The sequence below is a fragment of the Hydra vulgaris genome, chromosome 15 (assembly GCF_038396675.1).
Source record: "Hydra vulgaris chromosome 15, alternate assembly HydraT2T_AEP".
NCBI classification, from domain to species: domain Eukaryota; kingdom Metazoa; phylum Cnidaria; class Hydrozoa; order Anthoathecata; family Hydridae; genus Hydra; species Hydra vulgaris.
Window position 1 is genome coordinate 3,282,838 of NC_088934.1, and position 25,978 is coordinate 3,308,815.

General features: G+C 28.2%; 1 protein-coding gene across 2 annotated transcripts in view; it reads left to right on the plus strand.

Annotated features, from left to right (window-relative positions):
- Positions 1–11,729: 11,729 nt before the first annotated feature.
- Positions 11,730–25,978, plus strand: part of LOC136091611 (E3 ubiquitin-protein ligase RNF31-like) — a 118,273-nt gene continuing 104,024 nt past the window's right edge. For both annotated transcript variants that reach the window (XM_065819316.1, XM_065819317.1), the window contains exon 1: positions 11,730–12,505. In XM_065819316.1, coding sequence (XP_065675388.1) covers positions 11,816–12,505 — 690 coding nt within the window. In that variant the 5' untranslated portion in view covers positions 11,730–11,815. The remainder of the gene's footprint in view (positions 12,506–25,978) is intronic.

Genomic DNA, 25,978 nt, shown 5'->3' on the forward strand with positions numbered 1-25,978 from the left:
GCAGGACAAAACGTAACAATTAACGATGACATAAAAACGACTACTACTAAAAAAATTATATAGATTTAGTAAATATGTTAATCATAATTGTTAAAATATGAAAACCATAATATATTGTACAATAACACAATAACACATTAAACAAAAAAAACAAAAACAGAAAAACACTGTGAAAAACAAAAACCAAAAAAAGGGATAAACATTACAAACAAAGCTACCGCTAAAAAAGTACAAAGCATAATAATGTAATCAAGCAAACTAGTAACAATAAATAATTCATAAAACATAGAAAGAAAAAAAGAAACACTTTATAAAACTAACATGATGGAGTAAATAACTAGCAAATGATTTTAATGATTAGCAACAAATAATAAGTAAAGCTATATGCACTACATATACTAAAAACTAAAGAAAAGAAAATATCATTACATAACGGAAAACATCATTGCATAGCTAAATAAAACTACCTTAAAATAAATCATAATATGAAATGAATAACTAACGAAATATGAAAAAAGTAAAAACAATATAAAATCTTGTTATGCCGAGTTTTCCCAAATTTTCGAATGTTTTCTTTCCTTTTTCATTCATTTTTAAACTTTTTTTTGTTTATTATTATTTTCGTTACTTTTGTAGTTTATTTTATATCCTTTCAAATAGTTCGTTCTTTTTTCTTCTTTTTAGATATTTCGTTTTTTCTTTATAATTGATTATATTTTTGAAAAACTAAAGCAAAATATCTCCTGATTTATTGATTTTTCTTTTTCTTTTTTCACTCTTTAAAAAATTATTTATAGTTGTTAATAAAAAGTGTCCACCGTTTGCGATGTCATTGCAAAGTTCAATCATTAACAACGTGCCATGTTTTTATTTATTCGTCCGTTATTCGTCCGAATTTGGTTATTACTACGACCGTGACGTAATATAATGGCGTCAACAAGACACAAATCTTTCTTATCTTTAAAGACCAATTTAACCAATTTTATTCGCTTAACGGTTTGTGTCTCGATTGTTTTACATACAGGAATATATAAACTTAAGTTGTGCAAAAGGATTTGTTGGTGTCCGGCAGTGAAATATTGTTACGTAAAAAAGCATCAACCGACTGCACTATAATAACTTTAACGCTTTTACTTTATTTGTTTTAAAACGCTGAACTGACTAAACTTTTCAAAAACGAAAGGAAATAAGATTTTAGACAAAAAGACATGTGAAAACGAAACCTAAATTATTTCGTAAAACATTTATATTTCTTACTTTTATGAGATGTATATTTTGAATGTTCTTATTACGCTAATAATTTTTATAAATAGTGTTTTCTTTAAATATTTTTTTGTTTTATTTCACGGTCACTCTCATTGTTATAGCAATGTGAGTGTAAAATGTATTTGAGAGTGAACCATCCAGTGTAAATATTACTTTCTTTTATTTGGCTTATTTAGCTAATGTAATAATTTTACTGGAACATATGTTGTTAATGTTATTGTTGTTTATTCAAAGCATTTAAATTAAAAGTGTTTTAAACCTTTAAATTAAAAGTGTTTAAAACCTTTAAATTAAAAATGTTTCGAAACTTTAAATTAAAAGTGTAAATGCCTATAGTGCACTATAAATAGTTCAATAGTGAATATAGGTACAGCATTATCCTGTATATTATGTTTAATATTAACATTACATCTTTTTTATAAAAATTAAATTTTTTTGTTTATTAAAAAGATATAATGTGTATATTGAACATGATGTACAGAAATAATGCTGTATATTCACTATAAACGTTTAAAATAATTTAAGAAATGTTAACATTAAAAAAATGCTACGAATAATAAAAAACAATAAGTAATATTAAATAAATCTCTGAAGTACATGTGTAAATAGTTATAAAATAATTTAAGTTATTAAAAAATTAAATAAAAAATACGGAGAAAACTTGCATTGTCTATGTACTCAGCAAAAAACTACATCTCTATTTTGTGCCAAGCAAAATGACTGCTTAATTATTTAGTAATATATATAATAAAAATTATTTTTTAAATCCATTTATTTAACTATAAAATTGAAAAAAGTTACAGATTTATTTATAATTTTACAAAATTAGGTCCAGTGTCACTCATAGTTAAAAACTAGTGATTGGAGTGACACCCTAATAAAATAAAAAAATAAAGCAAAAAACAAACAACAAAAAGTAATATATAGATAGTGACCAAAAAATAATTATAATAAAAAGAAGAACAATAACTATTAAAAAAAGCCAAACTAATAAAAAAAAAAAAGGAAAAAGTGAATGAGCTGAGATGAGAGATAATGAATAACACAATGTTTAACGATCAGAAGAGTGATAGAAAATAAAAAGATATATTTAAATATTATGATGAGACAAAAAAAAGATGAAATCACTTGAATAACAGCAACAAATGTAAAATGCAACAAACATATATATATATATATATATATATATATATATATATACATATATATATATATATATACATATATATATATATATATATATATATAATATATATATATATATATATATATATATATATATATATATATATATATATATATATATATATATATATATATATATATATATATATGTATATATGTATATATATATATATACAACCCGGAGATGTTGTCCGAAAGTTTTTTACATATTTTGTTGACAAAAAGTAAAAATTAAAATGCAAGACCGGAATTATTATTTTTTATTAATTGAGAGACTGCCTGCCCCAACCAAACCCTCAGTCGATGTAGCAACACTCCCTTGCGGGTCAGGCTAAAAGATAGTAGATGTAGCAGCACTTCCTTGCGGGTCAGGCTATTTGTCAGTCGATGTAGCAGCACTCCCTTGCGAGTCAGGCTATTTGTCAGTCGATGTAGCAGCACTCCCTTGCAAGTCAGGCTATAAAATAGTCGATGTAGCAACACTCCGCGCATGATTTACAGTAAAAAAAAAATATAAATAAAAACATTTTATTAAAAAAATTAAAAATAAAAACATTTTATTAAAAAAAATAAAAATAAAAACATTGTTTATATTGTTAAAAACATTCAGAATGTTTTTAAAACATTCTGGTCAATTAAATTTGCGTTTTTGTGTTTTTTTTTAAAAACGATTTATTTGTAAATAAATTAATGGTTATTACATTCGTCCAACACGCAAATGTTGGACGAAAGTTAAAAGTAATTAAAAGTGACGTATGTGTTGGTGTAAGAATCAATTTTTTCCTTCCGCTCTTCCCAAAGACAACAAACTATAGATCTATATATATATATATATATATATATATATATATATATATATATATATATATATATATATGTATACATACATATGTATATATATATATATATATATATATATATATATATATATATATATATATATATATATATATATACATACATACATATGTATGTATACATATATATATATATATATATATATATATATATATATATATATATATATATATATATATATATATATATATATATATATAATTAGTAAAAAACACTTATCTAACTTTTATCTTCGACTTGAAGTTTCACCATTGCTGGATCATCAGGAAGAGTTACTAAATCTCAAAAAAAATTCAATTTATAGAAAAAAATATTTTACAGGAAGTTATAAATTATTATAAAAATTTTTTAATTACTATATCTTTTTGTTAACGGGAAGTTACAGAAAGTAATTATGAAATAATTTTCTTTGGAATGGGGATAGTTTAATTTGGTCATTTGTTTTTATAATTTTTTAAGAGGTATTTATTTTCGTGCCTACACTTAGAAATTTTCTAAATGTAGGTAAAAAATTTTTATAATAATTTATAACTTCCTGTAAAATATTTTTTTCTATAAATTGAATTTTTTTTGAGATTTAGTAACTCTTCCTGATGATCCAGCAATGGTGAAACTTCAAGTCGAAGATAAAAGTTAGATAAGTGTTTTTTACTAATTAATTATTGCTCTGTTCTTTAAGAACATTGAGCACTCTATTTGTAAAATACACTAACATAATTTACATATATATATATATATATATATATATATATATATATATATATATATATATATATATATATATATATATATATATATATATATATATATATATATATATATATACCCTGTAGTACCAATTAAAGTTTGTTTAAACTTGTTATGTTAACAGGCATGTGCTTTTTATATAGTTCCCGCATTTATTTGTATTGTTTGAATAGATTCTAGATGACTTGTTGTTCAATGGGGAACAATGGTCATTCCAACAAGACAGTGCCCCTTCGCACAAAGCGAAGACAACACAGAGGTGGTTGACAGCCAATGTGCCCGATTTTATCTCTACGGATGCCTGGCCGTCAGCATCACCAGATCTTAATCCATTGGATTATGCAATCTGGTCTAAACTGGAGGCGAAGGTGTGCTGCAAACCTCACACTTCCGTTGATGCCCTCAAGCGATCACTTCTCAGAGAATGGGATGCTTTATCCATGGATACCATGCGTAAATCAATCGAGGAATGGCGTCCAAGACTGGAGGCGTGCATACGGGCAAAAGGGGGTTATTTCGAGGACTCTCTTTATTAATTTTAACTAAAACATAACATGCATATAATATGTATATATTACATTTGTTCTTGCATTAAAAACATGTTCTCTTAAATTTTTTTACTGAATTAAAATTTCGCACTTCAATTGGTACTACTAGGTATATATATATATATATATATATATATATATATATATATATATATATATATATATATATATATATATATATATATATATATATATATATACATATATATGGATGTGCTAAACTAAAAAAAATGTTTATTGGAAAATTTGTAATGACTATATTGATACAGCCTTATGTAAAGATCCTGTGGTTTTATGCTTTATCTTCAATAAAGTCGATGTTTCACCTTTTGATGTAATGGTTAAGATTGTCTCTCGCTTCTTTACTGACAAAGAAACTGATAACTGACAAGCCATTTTCGAAAAATAAAGGTCTAGATGTCAATGGTAACTGCAGACTAAAGCTTGACGTTACTTCACCCAATACTTACCAACTTACAATACCTAATATGCTACTTATAGGGTGTGTCTTTCATGCAAAAGACTTATTGCATCTTCCAGTTGTAGACTGTTTACATGGATATCACAACTTTATTGCAACAGATACATCAGATGCAGGCTGAAATTTTTCACAGGTTTCCAGTTAATCTTAATAGCAACTCTAATTATCCTAGTTCTCACTCTGTTGATACGCATATTATGTAATAAGCTAAACTGATTAATATAATTGCTACTAAGCTGAAATCTTTCTCAAATCAATTCATGTTGTAAATTAATTAAAAACCGCATGACTTCTTCATAAATTTTAAAAGAACCTTTTACACAGACCTAACTTCCTGCTAATGACTGGTCACTTCTTCCAATATGAATGTAAAATAAACCCCCTGCAGCTACATCTATCTTATGCAGAAAGGAGGGGTGGGGTAAATTTTGCCTAATCATAAATTTTGTAGTTTACAACATTTTAAAATGAAATTTAAAATCTGTTGATGAATTTAAATTTAGTATAAGATAGTTAAGTTGAAAATTTTACTACATACTCTGCCCTCATATTTGGGCATGGGGAGCAAATGTTTTATGATATTTTTGTTCCGAGGCCTCTACCGTTGTGTTTTTTTTTGTTATTCCATAGGCATTAACATATAGCAAGCAATTTAATATTGAACAATATGAAGGAAAAAGTAGCCAAGCAAAATAACAATATTCAAAAAATTAATGAATTTATTTTAGAAAAAGTTTCTTATAATAAAATAATAATCAATAGCCTCCACATTGCATAAACATATTTAAGAGTTATCAAAGTGGGTGAGAGTGTCTTTTCTGAAATTTAGAAATCCTTTGGGCATCCATGGATATATATATATATATATATATATATATATATATATATATATATATATATATATATATATATTTAAACAACTTTAAAAAGTATTCTACACAATAGAGTGCTCAATGTTCTTAAAAGAACAGAGCAATTATATATTAGTAGAAAATCACTTAACAAAAATTTTTTCTATTTAACACTGTGTTTCATCAACAAAGATTCATCAGAAATGCTATATATATATATATATATATATATATATATATATATATATATATATATATATATATATATATATATATATATATATATATATATATATATATATATATATATATATATATATATATATATATATATATTATATATATATATATATATATATAAAGAAAGGTCTAATTAATCCTCTTAAAGATAAGCCACACTACACTGTAATTCCTGGTAACTTAACATGGTGGTCGACCATAACATGTGGTTTTTCAGGTCCCCAGTAAGTGCAATTGTGCCTATTAATGGAACCATGTTATTTGAATGTGGCCTCATCACTCCACCCATTGTTTGTAGGAAAATGTGCATCTTCCTTACATTGTTCCAAGTACCACTCGCAATACTGTACTCTTCGGTCTGGATCATCGTCATTAAGAGCATGGACTAATCTTGGAATGTAGCTTCTCCACTTACAACTCATAATGCGCTGGACAGATGATTTTGAAATGCTTACCTCACAACTAGCTTGCCATAAAGACTTTCTTGGACTTCGTTGAAACATTTCCAGTAATCTTTCTTCTTTCGTGGGGCTTGTCAATGTACATGGTCTTGCGGAATGGTTCTTATGGACGTCCTGAACAGTTCCATCAGCTTCAACTTATCTCTAATTTGAGTGATCGTAACTCGTGTAGGTGGTTCTTTGTTAAACTTCCTCTTAAATTGTCTTTGCACTTCTACTGCATTTTCATACTTCCAGTAGCATTTTAGAATAAATTTCCTTTCTTCAAATTCAAGTCTGTCTGCCATCATTCGGTTCAATGGGTTCAGTCTGTAAAGAAAGAAGAAATAACTTGTTATCAGCTGCTAAAATGTGTGTAGATTTTTTGGGACACCCTGTATATATATATGCATATATATATATATATATATATATATATATATATATATATATATATATATATAATAAATGATATATATATAATATATAATATATGTAATAAATTTTTTTGGGACACCCTGTATATATATATATATATATATATATATATATATATATATATATATATATATATATATATATATATATATATATATATAAAATAAATGAGTAAACCCAAAAGCAGGAGTATCAGCTTTGTATGCATAAATCAGTAGTTTGCTAGTAGACAAAACAGTCAAATCGCAATAAGTAAGTTATTATGCAAGAGAGAACTAAATTTGTTTCATGGTGTAAGAAAGCCTTTGTTGATGTTAACCGATCGTCAAAGACAAAAAAATGGTGCAAAATGGGTTGGTATTATTCAGTGGAACAATGGAAAATGATTATTTTTAATGATGAGTTGAATTTCAAAGTTATTAACAGAAAAATCAAGAGATTTGGTTGTTGTTAAAACAGGGAAAAATATTTGAAGCAACACCTACTAAGCCGTATTCAAAAAGGTGGTTGTTCCATCAGCATATAGGGATGTATATCAGGTTCAGGCGTTGGCTGCCATAAAATATGTAAAGGAAGATAAAACCGGTATGAGTATCGTGACTTAAAAATGTGGAGTATCATGATTTTGGAAAATGTGCTTTTCCCTAGTCGTGATTTATTCCAGGCTGATCAAAACTAGTTATTTCAACAAGACAATGCTTCATGCTTTACAGCACATACAATCACTGATTATTCCCTTAAAATAATATTCGACTCATGCCTTGGCCAGCACGATCACCTGACTTTAACCTGTGTGTTATTCCATGTCAAATGATCCAGGTCATGTCACCATACATCTCAGATTTTGCTGATTTTTATACAGTTAAGAGTGCTTAGTAAAATAAAAATTCTTTAAAAATTTTAGCCTCTGGCTTTAAAAAGGAAGAATTTCTAAAGAATCATGAAATATGATCATTTTACTTTTAGCAGATAGTGACCAGAATATTGCGATTGATTTTGCACTACCTTCCAGACAAGCTGGTGTTCTGAAAATTTTGGCATTTCTGTAATGCCAATAAATGTTCATGTTAAAATTGTTTTTAGAGTTCTCAAACATGGGTTGACCAATTTTTTGTAGTGGAATCTTGTGAATTTTTTTTTTGTATTTTTAATATAGTTAAGATAACTTTGAAAATATTGTCTTTAAAAATTTTTTTGGTTTGTACTTCTGTTTTATTTAATTATTTACAAAATAAAATATAAAAATATTGTGTTAAAATTTGCTTAGATGCGTCAACAGTCAAAGTATACATACATCTAGTTGTTGTTACAGGTGCATCAATGATACAACTTATGTTGGTAATTGGAACCCAAGATGGCCAGAAAAGTTTGTTTAAAGGACTGTTGGGGTGCATAAATGTTACTATAACATCTTGCTCAATATTGTCAATTTCGTTTATCATACCAATCCAATGAAGCATATCATATTTAGACAAAATTGTTCACAAAATTTAAATGTGTTGATGTTCACCAAATTTCAATGTGTTGATGTTAATTTGCTGATTAGGTTTAATGCTTTAAATATCAGAAAAAGAAAACATGTTTTTCATATTAAAATCTTCACTTGTTTGTTTAAAGCTAATAGTATCTATAGCTTCTGGGTTAAATTGATGATAGCTCCTAGTTCTCGGAATTGTTCTACTTAGCTGAAAACATATATTTTGTGTACATAATATATGGATGGCCCCGTATTGTAAAGGTTTTTATGGTTTTTATACTGTGCAGCGCAACTATCTGAAAAATAAAGAATCTTTAAAATATTAGGATGATTTTCTTTTAAATAGTTAACTATTTGTATATAAACCTCATACACAAAACCAATGTCATGCTTATCTTTTGACATGACATGCTTATCTTTTGACATGAAGCAAAATGATTTTTCTTTAAGCTGGTCATTTTGTAATGTGCATTGACTTTGGCACTAATGGTAACTTTGGGTTTCATCTTGAATCACAAATGTGTAGTTTTCTGTAAAATCACCTAATACAATACAGCAGTCTTTCTAACTTTTGCTTTCGTTATCTTAAATATCTTGCTTGACATTTAGCAATGTAGGAATAAGCTGTTAACTTGTTTAATGCCTCTGATAACATCAATTTGTATTCTTCAATTGTTGTTGTCTGACAGATCAATGTTGTTCTATCTGTTTTCTATTTGATTCAAAAAGTTTTAAATTATACAATGTAAAATTTTGTTAAAATCATTATTATACTTGCAAATCAAAAATCATATAAACATATGTACTTTCTTTCAAAAACTGAATGGAACAAATATAAACCAAAAAAATTAGTTAAAAATAAGGTTTTCAAAGTTATCTTTACTTTATTAAAAATAGAAAAAACAATTTTTTTTTTGAGAAAAGTGGAACATGGCTCCCAGTGCCTTGGCCTTATGGACCCTTTGGTCATCTGCCATGGAAACAATTTTAACACACCTTCATCAGGACTACACAAGTGCTGAAATTTTCAGAGCTCCAGTTTGTCAGGAAAGTAGTGAAAGATCTATCAAAAGATTCTGCTTCAAGAACGTGGGGCCCATGACCCAACCCTTGTTTGGTTTCTTAAGCCCTGAAAACAACTTTAACATGGATGTTCATTGGTACTACATAAATGCCTAAAATTCCAGATCTCCAGCTGGTCTGGTAGTGAAGAATCAATTGCAATACTCTGCTACAAAAAAGTGTGGATTGTGCCCTGTTATGGATGTATGGAAATCCATATACTTACAGGTCAAAATCCTTATATTTTTTGAAAGATCAATGAATTTATCATGTGTGATTTTTTTTTGATATCATCAAGGCCACATGAGTTTCTTGAGCATTACAAATAGGTATATAAAAATTGCCTAATTTAATTTAAATTGATAATTAAAGGCACTTTATAATTTTTTACATTTCCAATCATTTCATTGGATTCACCACCCCTGAAAATAGCTAGATATAAATTTTTAAGTATAAAGATAAAGTATTTTTAAAGTTATGGAACTTGAAACCTCTAAATAAACATTGCAATTCTGAGTGGACAACCCTCAGAATTTAGGGGTCTGGCCAACATCTGTTAAAAGTAAAATGGTCATATTTCAGGATCTTCTTGGAGACAGAGCCATAAGTTTTTAAGGAATTCTTATTTTACTAAGTACTCTCAACTGTATAAAAATCAGCAAAATCTGAGATGTAGGGTGACATTTTTTAAAATTTCTGGGTCATTTGACATAAAACTGCCCTAGTCATGAAATGCTCAAACAAGAACTGACCAAACTGTGGCCTGAATACCAATCAAGATGACTGAAAACTTAATTGAATCAATGCCAAGGCAAATACAAGCATGTATTAAAAACAATTGGGGTCATATCAATATATTTCTATTAAGAAAAATTGTAGTGCATTTAATCCTTAATGCACTTTTTTTGCAGTAATTTTTTGATTACTGGAGTTTCATATTTATTTTCAGAAAAGTATTTGTATTTATTTTACTCAAATTGTATTTTTTCCTAATTAATAATAAGCTAAAAAAAAAAACTGGACCCTGCCTCGTATTTTCTCTTTGTACCACTCTAAATTTACCTTAACTTTAAAAAAACAAGTGCATTTAAACTTTTTGTATATAGTGTGTGTGTATATATATATATATATATATATATATATATATATATATATATATATATATATATATATATATATATATATATATATATATATATATATATATATATATATATATATATATATATATATATATATATATATATATATATATATATATATATATATATATATATATATATATATATATATATATAGATCTATAGTTTGTTGGCTTTGGGAAGAGCGGAAGGAAAAAAGTGATTCTTACGCCAACATATACGTCACTTTTAATTACTTTTAACTTTCGTCCAACATTTCCGTGTTGGACGAAAGTAAAAACCATTAATTTAATTACAAATTAATCGTTTTTTAAAAAAACCACAAAAACCACTGTAAATCATGCACGGAGTGTTGCTACATCGACTATCTTATAGCCTGACTCGCAAGGGAGTGCTGCTACATCGACTGACAAATAGCCTGACTCGCAAGGGAGTGCTGCTACATCGACTGACAAATAGCCTGACTCGCAAGGGAGTGCTGCTACATCGACTGACAAATAGCCTGACCCGCAAGGGAGTGCTGCTACATCGACTGAGGGTTTGGTTGGGGCAGGCAGTTTATCATTTAAAAAAAAAAAAAATTCCGGTCTTGCATTTTAATTTTTACTTTTTGTCAACAAAATATGGAAAAAACTTTCGGACAACATCTAAGGGTTCTATATATATATATATATATATATATATATATATATATATATATATATATATATATATATATATATATATATATATATATATATATATATATATATATATATATATATATATATATATATATATATATATATATATATATATATATATATATATATATATATATATATATATATATATATATATATATATATATATATATATATATATATATATATATATATATATATATATTTGTGTATTGTCTATGTTGATTTATCAAAAATATTTTTCTTTAATTAATAAAAATAAGTTTATTTTGTAAAATTAATGAATCTTATTTACTTGATAATGATTTTTTTATTTTTTTATATAGAAAGTTAATTGAACAGAATAGGAATGTTTTGGTAAAGAGATTTCAATAAGTTTTGCAAGCTTTTTATAAAAATGGACAAAGGTTTAAATTTAAATTTGAGTGGAACTCAAAGTTTAGTTACAGATACAAAAAAGCCTGTACCACCTCGACGTCCTGTACCAGTTCCACGTTCAAGAAATAGTTTTTTATCAGGAATCAATGATTCAAGTATGTCAAAAATTGAATATAAAGGTGAAAAGAATAGCAGTTCTTATTCTATTTTTAGCCAATCATTATCTAATAATCCAGTTAAAGAGAAAATAAATACAGACTCTAATATGACAGAGAAGTTTTCTTACATTAGTTCATTGAAGTTTTGTAACTTACCTCTTAACAGGGAATCAGATAGACTAAAATCATCAGAGGCATTTCAGGTTAATGAACCAGACAGTGCAAAACTAAATTCTAGTTTACTTTTGAATGATCCTTCTAACTATTTACGATATAATAATGAATTTTTAAGTTTAAATATAGAAGAATTATATGATTTAAATGAAAAACCATCTGTAACATCCTTAGCAGATAATGTATATTCAAAAAAACCTTTATTTAAAAATGAATGTGAGTTAAGCAAAGGTAGAAAGGAATTGCAACAGCTGGTGAAAAATAATGCATCTTCTGCTGATAAAAGAATTGTTGCTGAGAAGTTACTGAACTTAGATCTAACAATAACATTGAAATATTATGTTTTGGACATTTTGGATTTTTTACTATCAAACAAGGTTATTTGTTTTAATGTTTATATATACACACTTTAGCAGATTTAGTTGTGCACTGCTCTAATATATCCTAGTGAGAAATAAGTTTGTGACTAGCTTTATATCAGTTTTTAAGTATTTTTGAACATTATTATTTAACTTTGTGTTTTATCCCTAGAAAAATTTGATTGCTGTTGATTTTTGAGTTGGATATTGATGGGAATAATTAAACTTATAGTTTTGTTTGTTAACATAAAAACATTAAGTTTTTATATAAATAATATGCCTACAATATGTTAATAGCTACAAAACATAAATAGTAGCTTTTTAGCTAACTACAATATAACAACAAATATATAGCTTGTTAATTGCTATATATTGTAATTTTTTTTGCTAGTAATCATATAAGAACTTAAGTTGAAGATGCAATATTATGTCAATTGCTACATTTTTAAACATTTTAACTATTATTGTTATTATGATAAATTAATTGACATATTTATATAAATTAATGGGTAAATTAATACATATTAAGGCTTTTGAGCTAATTATATTGTAGCTTTTTTGCAAGGGATAAGAATTGTATTGTGGTTTTCAGCCCTTGGAATTAGAGTCGGCGTTTGACAAAGCTGACCTAAATACCGACCTAAAAATGTTTGAGGTTGGCAAAAAACTGCTGACCTCATTTTATGTTTTACAGTAAGACCTTTTCATCAATTTTTTTTTGCCAACCTTATGCCAACTTCCATAAGATTGAGGTCAGCAAATTATTGCCGACCTCATTTTTCCTAAATTCTAGGGTTGGATATTATGAGAGTTGTGTTGACAAGAACATATTGCAGCTTTGTAGTTGACTACAATATAACAACAAGTCTATATCTAGTTAATATTCATAGCTTTGCAGCTATTACCATAATTGTTTTAGTTAAAACCACAAGCAAAAAATAACCAAAAAGTGTTCGGTATTTTTAGTTAAATTTTTCGAAAAGTTTATAATGCTTGTTTTAATGAATTAATATTTATTGTTGTCTTGAAATGAGTAAATAAATATGGAAATAATATGTAATAGTACAAATTTAATAAATAATAATAATGTAAATAAGTAATATTAAGAGGTATAATATAGTAGGAGGTTAGGAAATGTTATTAAGTAGTTGATATAGTAAGAAATTTTTAGTTTGATTAGTAAAATTTTAAAAAACATTCAATTAAATTTTAACTAAAGATTTAATAACTGATTTGTATTTAGTAAAAGATTTAGCCCATAATTTCCGTATTTCTCAATCTCTTATTCAGATATTTAACTTAGTGACTCGTTTTCCGAACTACCCACAAAAAAAAGTATTGGTCAACTGTATTTGTTTTTTGAATTTTTAAACACAACCAGTTACACTAAAACATTTTAGCTCTGTTTTTCGGTTTATTTTGAAAGATTTTTTTACTCAGTTTTAATGACTTCCATTTTTATATTTAACTTTGTTGTGTTTTGATTGGCACATTTTTTGCCTACAAAAGACTTTTATAAAACTTTTTTAAGTGAAAATTTTTCCATAAAATGTAATGGTTTTTTATGTATGATTTTTTTTACGTAGGAAGTTTAACCATAAATAGACGACAGTTACTATTTTTGATATGTTTTAACTTATTTTTATCCATTTATTTATCTCAAAATTAAAAAATTATGAATTTTACAGAATTAGGTTAGGCAATCATTCCCAGGAAGCGGGTGTAGTTTTTTGTTTTGTTTGTCCACGCATGGCTATTTTATTTTAAACAACTTGGTCACAGCCATTTGCAAATTATTTTATATTAAGCGTTGCGCAAAAAAGTTTTAAAAACAAAAAAAGCAAAACTAACAAAATAGCAAATTAAAATAATATTTATTCTATTTAGATAAATACAAAAAAGTTAAAAATAATTTAAATAATCTGTTTTCTGTTTTTACTTTTGTTTCTTTAGAGTTGTTTTTATTTTAATCAACTAAATTTGATAAGGCAAAAAAAAAGAAATTGGTTTCAAGTCAACATTAAAAATAATGGTTTTCCTATATTTTATTTGTTTTTTTTAAAGAGGAAAGCAAAATTATAAATTGTTATCTGTTTGTTAAATATATTTGTATAATTTTAATGAAACAAGTCTTTATTGTGCCTATATGAAAATGTCTATATAATGCATGCGCATATTTTTATGTATAAGTTTTATTATTATATATATGTATTTATTTATCTGCGCACGTTTAGCTTATTTGGATAAGGCGTTAACTTCGTACATGGAATATCCTATGTTCAAAATAAACCTATTCCATAGTTTTTTTTGTTTTTCTACCCGTCCCATCCCTTTTGGTCTACTATGTTATTGGTGATATATACGCAACCTTCAGAATTAGGGTCGGCATTCGGCAATGCCAACCTAACTGCCGACCTGATAATGTTTGAGGTCGGCAAAAAATTGCCAATCTCGTTTCTATATTTTATGGTAAGACCTTTGTATCAAATGATTTTTGCCAACCTGGTGCCGACCTCTAAAAGATTGAGGTTGGCTAATTATTGCTGACCTAATTCCGAGGGTTGTATATGTAAACAACTAATAACAATTATTATAAATAATTGCATAACAAATAATAATAATTATTATTAATAATTGTTCACCAATAATATAGAAGACCTAAGTGTAGAACTAAGCGTACTGAGCCGAATGTTAAAAAGCAACAGGTATCCAAAATTACAAAGCCTAAAGATTGGGGATAAAAAGTATTGATGAATAGAGAGGTAATATAAAACAATTAAGACTGCGTGAAAAATGTGTAGACGGCATGGCCTAATTGAAGCTTAAAAACTATGTTTATAGGTGTGTGCACCTAACTTGAAAAATACACTGAAAGGCTTAAATAGTATATCAAATCTGAATACGAAGAGATGTGTATCATTCATAAGCGTACAACAAAAAGTTTTTTATATACAAAAAAGAAAAGATAAATGGTTACACTGCAAATACATGACCAGCGGTATTTAAAAGAAAAACAGTTTAAAAGAATTGGCGTTTGTGGAATTCAAACCACTGACATTCCATGTATAAAGTAAATGCCGTAGCCCGATAAGCTAAACGTACATACACTAATGTAGTTATATAATAAAAAAAAAAGTTATACATACAAGTACATACATGCATTACATAGGCAATTTTATATATGGATGGTACACACTTGTTACATTAAAATTTTACAAATATATTTTACAAACAGATAGCAATTTATATTTTCGCTTTCCTCTTTAAATAAAAAACAAATAAGATTAACAAGGACAATCATTATTTTTAATGTCATCTTAAAACTGTTCTTTTTTTTTTATTATTATTATTTTTTTGCTTTGCCTTATCAAATTTTGTTGCTGAAAATAACAACCACTCTAAAGCAATAAAAATAAAAACAATTCACAAATTATTTAAATTATTTTTATTTTTTTCTATTTAAGTTTATGGGTCAAATCATTATATTTCAACCAATGGCCTGTGGTTCTCATCTCTGATTTTCCTGATTTTTACATATTATTATGTGCATCATGTAGATAGGTTAAATTTGAAATTTCAGACTTTCAAGTACAACGGTTCGGAAATTATAGCCTTGCAAACATGACACAGTGGCCCCCCTCGATTTACAAATGGTCAAAACAGACTACTTTAGAGCTGTATAACTTTTTTCTCACTTTCAACAAGTGTCTCATTTTTTCTAGAACTATTTTCTGGATAGTTCTCTCTTTAAAAAACTTGTATTCAATTAGAAAAAAATTATGACCTCCTCAACTTTGGAAAAAATCATGAAATATGCTAAAATATGCCAAAATGAAACTAACTGTAGCATTATTCTGTTTATCCACAAGTCTTTACAGTTTTTCTGATTAGCTACTACTGTCTGCAATAAACGGGCAAAATACAGGCAGCTTGTTGCAGTTTAGAACTTAAATATATCTAAAAGCAAAATCTCCACTCGCCTAAAAAGTCCAATTTTCAGCCATTTTGAGATGCCTTTAAATTTTTCTAACACTTTGTTTTGATCTAAGATTAACAGCATATAAGACCATTAGACCCAACTATCTGAAAATGCAAACATTATAAACTTGTTAAATTCACACCAAAAATGCTAGCCTTTTTAAATCACCCTATTTTTCAATCATCAACGGTTGTATGTGTTACTAGAAACCAGTGCTCCTCTAATCTGCCAACTGGCCTATGTAAAGGGTGCAACTAATTATAAGTCATTTCTTAATAATAGGAAAGATATGGTTGGTTATCCTCTCCTTGATCTGGTCTTTGTAGTAGATAGGGGCAAAAATAAAGGGGGCTGTTACTTTTTAGAGATCTTCATTATGGTTCAAATAAAGGTTTCTAAATTAATTTAAATATTTAGGTACTTAATACCTAAATATCTAAATTAATTTCAAAATGAAACCATTATTTCTTTAAATTCTATTTTATTATAGGTAATCAGTGGTGTTTATGTGGTCTGGATCCCTTCCCCTCCCCCCTCCCACTCACTAAGGTGAGGGTGAGGGTGAGGGGGAAGGGGGTTTGGGATGGCACCAATCAAAGGGGGAAGAAGAGCAACTAACTTACAAAGGTATAAGCATTTATTTTCTAGCATGAAACATACATAATTCATTTTCTAATGAATATACAGTTAAGGCCATTAGATCTTTATTGCATTTTTTCATGCTTATACCATAAGATTCAAATTTTCATAGTAACTATCAAAAATGTGTGCGAGATTTTCCAGAAAATATACAATGTAATGGTCTTAAAAGGGAATTAACAAAAGTTAATTAAATTACTAAAAGTTAGTTGAATTTGATTGGTGCCACCTCAATCACCCCAAAAATGGTTTATAAAGCATGCGTTTAACTTTTTTGTCAAAACACATGGAATTGACGATCCATTGTCTTTATCAACGGTCAAAATTTTTTTTTTTTTCAGAATCAGAGTAATAGTTCTTCATGACTGTAGCAAAAGTAACTTAATGCTTAAAGATTAATAAACTCTTATTCTCTTTAAAATGATAATTTTAAATAAAATCAATGCATTTTTTAAATTTAAACCTGCAAGTAACTAATGTTCAAATTACTTGCTAATGTTAATTTTGTTAAAATTATGCTCGTATGCACACATATTTTCATTCAATTAAAATTACGCTCACGCACACACACATATTTTCATTCAATTAACAAAAGAAGTTTAATAATATCCAAGTAATTTGAATTTTTTTTTTAATATCAAAACAACTTTTATGCAATAATAAAAAGATATGAAATATTTTTTTATCTCTGCTCATTTTAAACACTGTTAAAAGTTAATAATAACTTCATTAACACTAGCTAATTTTTTACTATTTAAACTTGATACTTAATACTAAGAAAACAATTGTTTTATGAAACAATAACTACAAAAATTACTAATGTTTCATAAAACAAGATCTTACTAAACCTATATATTTTTAAGAATCCTAATATAGAAAATTTTAAATTTACCTATAACTTGTTCATACATTTATTACATTTACAGCGAAAACTTACGAGAAAATAAATAAAACAATTTAAAATAAAGAGAAATATTCAAGAAACAATATTTTAACAGATTTAAATAAGTATTTTGAAGATAATAAGTAAACAAATTTAAAACTCTGGTAATAAAACTGAACAAATGTACAGCGAAAAGATTTTAATTAAGATGACATCATACAAAATGGCTGTCAAAAGTGACAGTGTTGCCAGTAGCAAAAAATAAAGGCAGTGATTTTATGAATTAAAACTTTATTTTAAACAATGATTAACTTACAATAAAGAATTTTTATCCTTCATATGAAAAAAATGAGATTAAATTTCAAAATGGTCAAAATTCATAGGTGGCCATAATAAATTGTCACGCAACTGTGTGTGTATATATATATATATATATATATATATATATATATATATATATATATATATATATATATATATATATATATATATATATATATATATATATATATATATATATATATATATATATATATATATATATATATATATATATATATATATATATATATATATATATTGTTTGTTTGTTTTGTTATTCACCTCCTCAAGGCCAAGAAGGCCACAACAGATGAGGAGGCTACTTAATAGTGGTTATAACCCTCTCTCAACAATATAACTCCGAAACACGAACCTCGACGAACAAGGCTGCTGCGCCGAGAAACAAGTTGAGCGCGATACTACCAGGGACGTGGTGGGGATCGAACTCAAAACCTCTTGCTTATGAAGCAAGCGCTTTACCACTACACCACTATCGTACTATATATATATATATATAAATATATATATATATATATATATATATATATATATATATATATATATATATATATATAAACATAACAAATTAAACTTTCTTGATATAATGATTAACTCTGTAAATAATGAGTTTAATACTCCAACATTTTATTAAAAAACTTGTACAAGTTTACAGACTAATTTTACCAGCTTTACTTGTATTATTTATAAACTAGGACTCATTAAAGCTCTGGTTGACAGGATATTAAAAAAGTTAAACAAACTCTCATTTTACTAAGCAACCTTAACTCTTCTAAAAATACATATCATCAAAACCATCTGATATACATAACTTTAAACTTCCTCATATTGAAGAAATTTCAAATACACTTACTTCAACATCAATTAAATAAATACCTTTTAAAATAAGTAGTATGCTTTCATCAAAAGACCCCTTACCCCGAATTTATAAATCCTTTGTTGTTTATAAATTTGTATGTTCCAGCTGTAATGTTGGATATATTGATGACACCACCAGACACAACATAACAAGGATTTCAGAACATTTAAGTTCAAATAATGCCTTCTATATTTACAAACATCTTACTTCATCACTAAAATGCAAAACTTCAACAAATCTTGATTCCTTTTCCATTATTGACAGAGCTTCCTCTAAGTATGAACTCAAAATTAAGAAAGCATCCATATGGAGATGGAAAAATCTTTCCTTAATACACAACTAAAATCATACACTATCACTATAACAATATAATTTCTCAACTATATTACTTTTTATTTCCTATTTTGTTTTTTATTTTTAATTACTTAACATCTTTTATATAATCTTTTGTAACATTTCTTGGTAATTATTTATTTTTTAAAATGTAACTATGGTAACTATTGTTAAAACTGCTTAAAATTTTTTAATGTAGCCAAAAATTGTTTATATACAGAAATTTTAACTAAATTTTTATACCTCATGATGTCAATTGCTATTTACAACATAAAAGATTGCAAATTATATGAATCAGGTAAGCAAGATGAAGGAAGTAAATACCAAAGAACTAATGTTCAAGGAAAAAAGCTGGATGAATAAGAGTTTTTGGAGCACTTAGGAACTTAGTAAAAGGATGAGACTTTATTGAATGACAAATAACACGAGAATGAATTTTAGTAGATGGCACAAGAGATGCTTGCTCTTTAAAGAAGTGCCCATTATAATATATATTGAAAAGAGACAATATAATAATGGTTAGAGGTTGGCTGCAAGAGCAGGTCAACTATGTTTACAATGCGTTTTTGCACCTTGTCTAAAAGAGAAAGGCCATCGTTGTAAGATCTACCCCAGATACGGAAGCAGTATTCTATACAAGGGCGAATTTAAGATTTATAGAGATATATATATATATAATAGATTATAGTTATTATTATATTATTATTATAGAATTATAAATAATAGAATCTGGAGTAAGAAAGTGGCGAGCACAATAAAGGATGCAACCTTAGCAGATGCTAATTTTGCAATTGATTTGATATATGATTTCCAAGAAAGATCGAAGTAAGAGTTAATCCTAGAAGTTGAAAGGTAGATGACTCATCGAGTACATTACCATTCATAAATATAGGAAGATCTAGATGATTGCAATAACGATTAGCTGAAAAAAATTGAGTTTTATCTGAGTTAAAGTTCACCAGCCACTGAAAGCCCTATGCTGTAGCAGAAGTGAGATCCTTTTCAAGCTCAAATGCCCCCCCAAGCAATCAGAGATTGTTGGCTTCTTACCAAGACAAGAATAAATGGTAGTATCAACAGCTAACAATGCCATCTCAGATGTGAGGATATCTGAAAGATCGTTAAGGTAAATCAAAAAGAGTATAGGACCAAGGATAGAACCTTGAGGAACTCCTGAAGTTACAGGATAAGAAGAAGAGTGCTGTCCATCGAGGACAACTTTTAAACTACGAATGGTAAGAAGATGTTAGCTGATACACCGTAAGAAGAAAGCTTATTGAGAAGACCAGCATGCCAAACTTTATCAAAGGCTTCAGAATCGAGAAGCATGCCAAACTTTATCAAAAGCTATCGAGAGCGATAGCCTTAACTTGAAAAATTAGTTTGAAAATTAGAATAAATTAAATTTGTGTTAGAGCTTTGAGTAAGGCAAAAGTTGTGGGCCTTGATGCCTGCAGAGTCACTGACACTAGAACTAAGCCATTCAGTTTGATGAGCATCCAAAAGAGTGTAGTCTTGAGATAAAGGAGAGCAATGTAGAACAAAGAGAAAGGTGATAGAGTGAAGTGGTGCTAAACAAAAGCTCATAAAAGTATAGTTGGTAGATCCAAGCCTTTTTTATAGAGAAATGGATGAATTCTCACGAATGTAAATGCCCAGGCCAAGCATGTGCCTTTAAGAGTTTTTACAAATTAAAAGAAGATAACCATTAACACTCAGATCACAAGATGAGATAGCCGAACTCAAATTAGTCTCATAAAGAGCAATTAGGTCTAGTGAACTTTGCAAGAGATAAGACTCAACAGAAGAAAAGTTACTTCGAAGACCACAAATATCGGTAACATTGTTCAAAATATTTTGTGAAAAAATGAATAAAAATATTAACTAATAAAATATTAGAAGTAAAATATTAAAATATTAGTAGATTTAGAGAACTTGGTGGTGATGATGGTTTTTTGTGTTTTATAGTTTTTGGTACTTTAGTCAGATTTAAATTTGTTAAAGAACTTGACTCACAGATAGTAAGCACAGATAGTACTCATTGCGCTATTTAATACTTCAAATGATTGCCTCAATACTATTAATAAACCCTAAGCTGTAACAAATGGCTCTAAATGTGGCCTTAAAAGTTCAAACCAAAAGTACAAACAGGGACACCATCGCATTATGGTACTATTAGTAGTCTGATATTTTACAGCTGTTGATAGAGTCAGCCTCTCTGAGAGCTACTACAGGGTTCAGGATACCTAAGTACCAGCTTGCTTCAGAACCATTAAACTGAGTTTTAGAGCTGTACCTTCATTAAGAGATAGGATGAGTTGCCTAGTCATACAAACAGAGACACAAGCAAAACCCATGCATTGAGTCAAGAAGATCCATCATTCAACGTTCTAAACTGGGTACAGTTTATTATAAATATATCAGTGCCAGCCTAATAAATGAAGAAGAGGTGCCAGGCTGGTCAACAGATAGAATCTATTTACTCATTCGTCAGTTGGTGTAACAACACTCCTCGTATTTACTACCTATTTGTCAGTGGATATATGAAAATAGGAAAAATATAAAAATAAAAACTTAAAAAAAAAGAAATTAAAAATCATTCCAGTCTATTAAGTTGCATTTTTTTAGTTTATTAAAAAATGTTAAAATTTAATTGAGTAGTTTTTTTGTAAATTTTGTACTTTTTAAATAATTTTTTAAATGCATACTTATACTTTTACTTAAGTATGTAAATCGTTTTTTGCTACATTTTAAATCATACATTACAAAGTAAAGATATTTATTATGTATCAGTATTATTTAATTACACAAAAAGTATGCTTTAATTCTTTTATTTGATAAAAAATAGCGCCTTTTTTATAACTTTGCTTCCTTATAGTTTTCACTAATGTTTTAATAGTGTTAAGGTTTGTTCACAAATTATATCATGCGACACTCAGGTAGACAAAAGGGTTTAGCAAATTTGTGATGGTTTTTTACAGGGTAGAGGTACTCAATTTTGTGACACATTTTTTTTTTAGTTTTAAATCTAGATAGACTTTTCCTTTTATAAATAAAGTTTTAAATTTTCTCATAAAATGTCAAGTTTATGTTTTTTTTTTTTAAATTTATTTAAAAGAAAAAAAATTAATTTTTTTAAAAATCATTTATTAGACTGCCGGGCCAAACTAAACCTTCAATCGATGTAGCAGCACTTGTTTGTAGCAGCAGGCTATAAGATAGATGATGTAGCAGCACTCTCTTGTAGCAGCAGTCTCTAAGATAGTTTTACAGTAAAAAAATAAAAATAAAAACATTCTCATCTTTTAATTTGCGTTTTTGTGGTTTTTTTAAAAACAATAAATTTAATTACAGGGTGTAGAATTAAGTTCTGACCCCCCTTGTGTCCTTATATAAATGACTGTAACTCAGTTGTTCATGAATTTTTTTTGTTCATTTTTTCACAAAATATTTAGAACAATGTTACTGATCAGCAGTGAGTTATTTCATCATTTTTACCAGAACATTCCGAAATTCTAACACTAAAACTTTTAATAAGTGAATTGCACTTTTCCTGGGTGATGGAAGCCAATTCTTTTTAAACTTTTGTAATAAGTTGTTGTTGGTTTTGGGGTCTGGGATTTTTAAAAACACTGCTCTAAAGCCTTGCCCATACATGCTTAATGCAGTTTGAGTCTGGTGTATTCCCTGACCAATCAGTCCAGACATTGTTTAACTCCCTATTGATGACATCCAAAATAATCTTGCATTAAAACAACATACTGAGAAAGGGGAAATTTTGCTTTATCAGTCATGGCAACTTAGTAAACAGATGCAGTTGTGGTGTAGTGCTCGCTTCATAAGCGAGTTGTTCTGACTTTGATCCCCATACATCCCTGGTAGTACCCTGCTCAAGGGGTACTACCAGGGATGTGGTGAAGATCTTTTTTTCCTTTAATAATCACCATTCACTGTTGTAATACAGAATACATCCACTTTTGGTGATACAAAACATGAGGGGGATTATAAATTAATTGTACACCCTATAGTTTCCTCAACTAAAACAATGTGTTTTGACATAATCCTTACTTAATTTTGTCATTTTAAAAGTTTATCACCTAGTGATGGAGAAACAAGTTGTTGGAAAAAAAATTTAGATAAGTATTTTTACTAATATATATATATATATATATATATATATATATATATATATATATATATATATATATATATATATATATATATATATATATATATATATATATATATATATATATATATATATATATATATATATATATATATATATTGGGGTGGCCCTTAGCTGTATTGAAATTTTCGAAGGTGAAAATGTTGCACCAATGTTCCCAACCCCTGATCCTGTTCCAATCAACCAAATAAGGAACTGTGCAAAATTTCAGCTCAATCATACAACTGCAAGGCGACCCTCAAACACCTTTAAGTTGAAACATAATATGCATAATGATTAATTCCATTCAAAAGTGACATACTCTTGTCTATATCGACCATGTTCTTATTTACTACACCAAAAAGCTATAAGGCAAAAGCATTTTCATGTACAACAATAACGTCCATAGAATCAAAACATAATGTGAACCAATAAACCTTTAACATTACTGTTTCATAAGACAGGATTTAGTAGCAGTTGGGTACTTTTTACAGTCTCCGGCAACAATCTGTAAAACAAATTATTTCTCAGTTTCGTCTTTGGTGAGAATGTTATTATAATCCTGAATGAGTTTGGCTCCTCTTTCTGCAACATCATTCACAACCACTATTTTCTTAAGTTTTTCAATTCCACTTTTGTAACCAGGATCATCCTTCCATATTGAAGGGAAGAAAATCAGAGCTGAGAGAAAATCTGTTAAAGAATGTTTTTGTACCAGGAGTTAACAGAGATGGAAACTCGATGTTTGGAAAGGAAGAAAAGTCTTTTTCAGTAAGAATGTATCTCTTGACTTGATTTTTTTCTTCCTCCGCTTCTTTATTTTTGTCGAGCAAAACTTGAGCCATATTTGCCTTAACTGTTGTTAAAACATTCTCATTAAATAAGGCGAGAGCAACAGTTTCGAGAACTAAGTACCAGAGGTGGTTGTTTTCTTTGCAGCAGCCTTACTGACTTGTGGATCTATGTCTCGATAATCAATCCGTTGGCACACCAATAGGAAATCATAATATGGTGCTGTAATTGCTTCTGATGATAGAAACCAGGCTTGAACATACATGCGAGCAAGGAACATACATATTCTTCTTAAAGAGTTCTTCTCCGTATGTGATAACTGAAATTGATTTTGAAATAGGTATATCTTGAATGCATAAATTGCCTTCGCCATCCATCTAGCATGACTTACAGCTCCTGGTATACGAAACGATACTCCGTTCTTCGGAATGCCACCAAGAAAGATCATTGTTAACTCCAACAATTCTCGGTAATCATCTCTCTGCTGTTTTTGTGTAGAAAAGTAGTGTTCAACAAATCCAAGAATGGTAGAGCAGACATCATCAGGTACTTCATTACTAACAGTTATATAAACATTCTTGTCAAGTTTCGTCCAGGCTTCTCTAAATCTTTTGAAAAGTGCCATGTTGGGAGAAGAAGTTGCACCCATCAGTGACTCAAAACAGCTCCTCAAAACTAACTCAAAAAGGGAAGGTAGCAAGGGAGGTACAATAGGTCACGATTGAACAATTTTTCTAGGTTTGTACAGGCACCATTTACTTGACCTGTGTTGCTTGCTGTCGTATCACAGCAAATTGCCTGAATTTTGTCGGTTAAACATCACTTCTCCACTGCTTTATAAGCAGCCATAGCTTGCTCTTCACCTGAAGATGTTTGGATTTCAGGGACTCCCAACAATTGCTCCTTGCCTTGAAAAGTTACTATTATTGCCAGACTATCTACCTTTTCAACACCAGTGAGTGCTGGAAGCAGCTTTCCATCCCAGTGTAGCACTAATTCTTGGCCATCATTTAGGTTAAAGTTTTGCTGAATTTCTGAGTGTTTTGCTTCTCTAAATTTTTTTCTAAGGCATTGAAAAGAAGTGCGATTTATCACCAGATTTTCAGTATCACATCCTAAAGCTTCTGTAGCAGCCATTAATATGTAAACCCCATTTCTGTCAGTAATTTTGCACCTATCAAAAACTTCTGTGAGATGGGGAGTGAAAAATGGCAATGTACCTTGTGTTGTTAGAACTTTTGCTGCTGCTCCTGCTGTTGATATACAGGTGAACTTTCACTGTCATCACCACTATCAATGTCTTCACTGCTTGATGTTTAATAACCAGCTTTTGATGTAGAAAGCTCATGAGTACCAAAATGTTGTTTTGTTTCTTCATAAGTCCTTATTTTCCTGACAGTTTCCATTGCAGTGCGCTTAAGTGCCCTTTCTTCCTTGTGTTTTAGTTTATGATCCACACCAAGCATAGACCCTGGTTGTCCTTTATATATATATATATG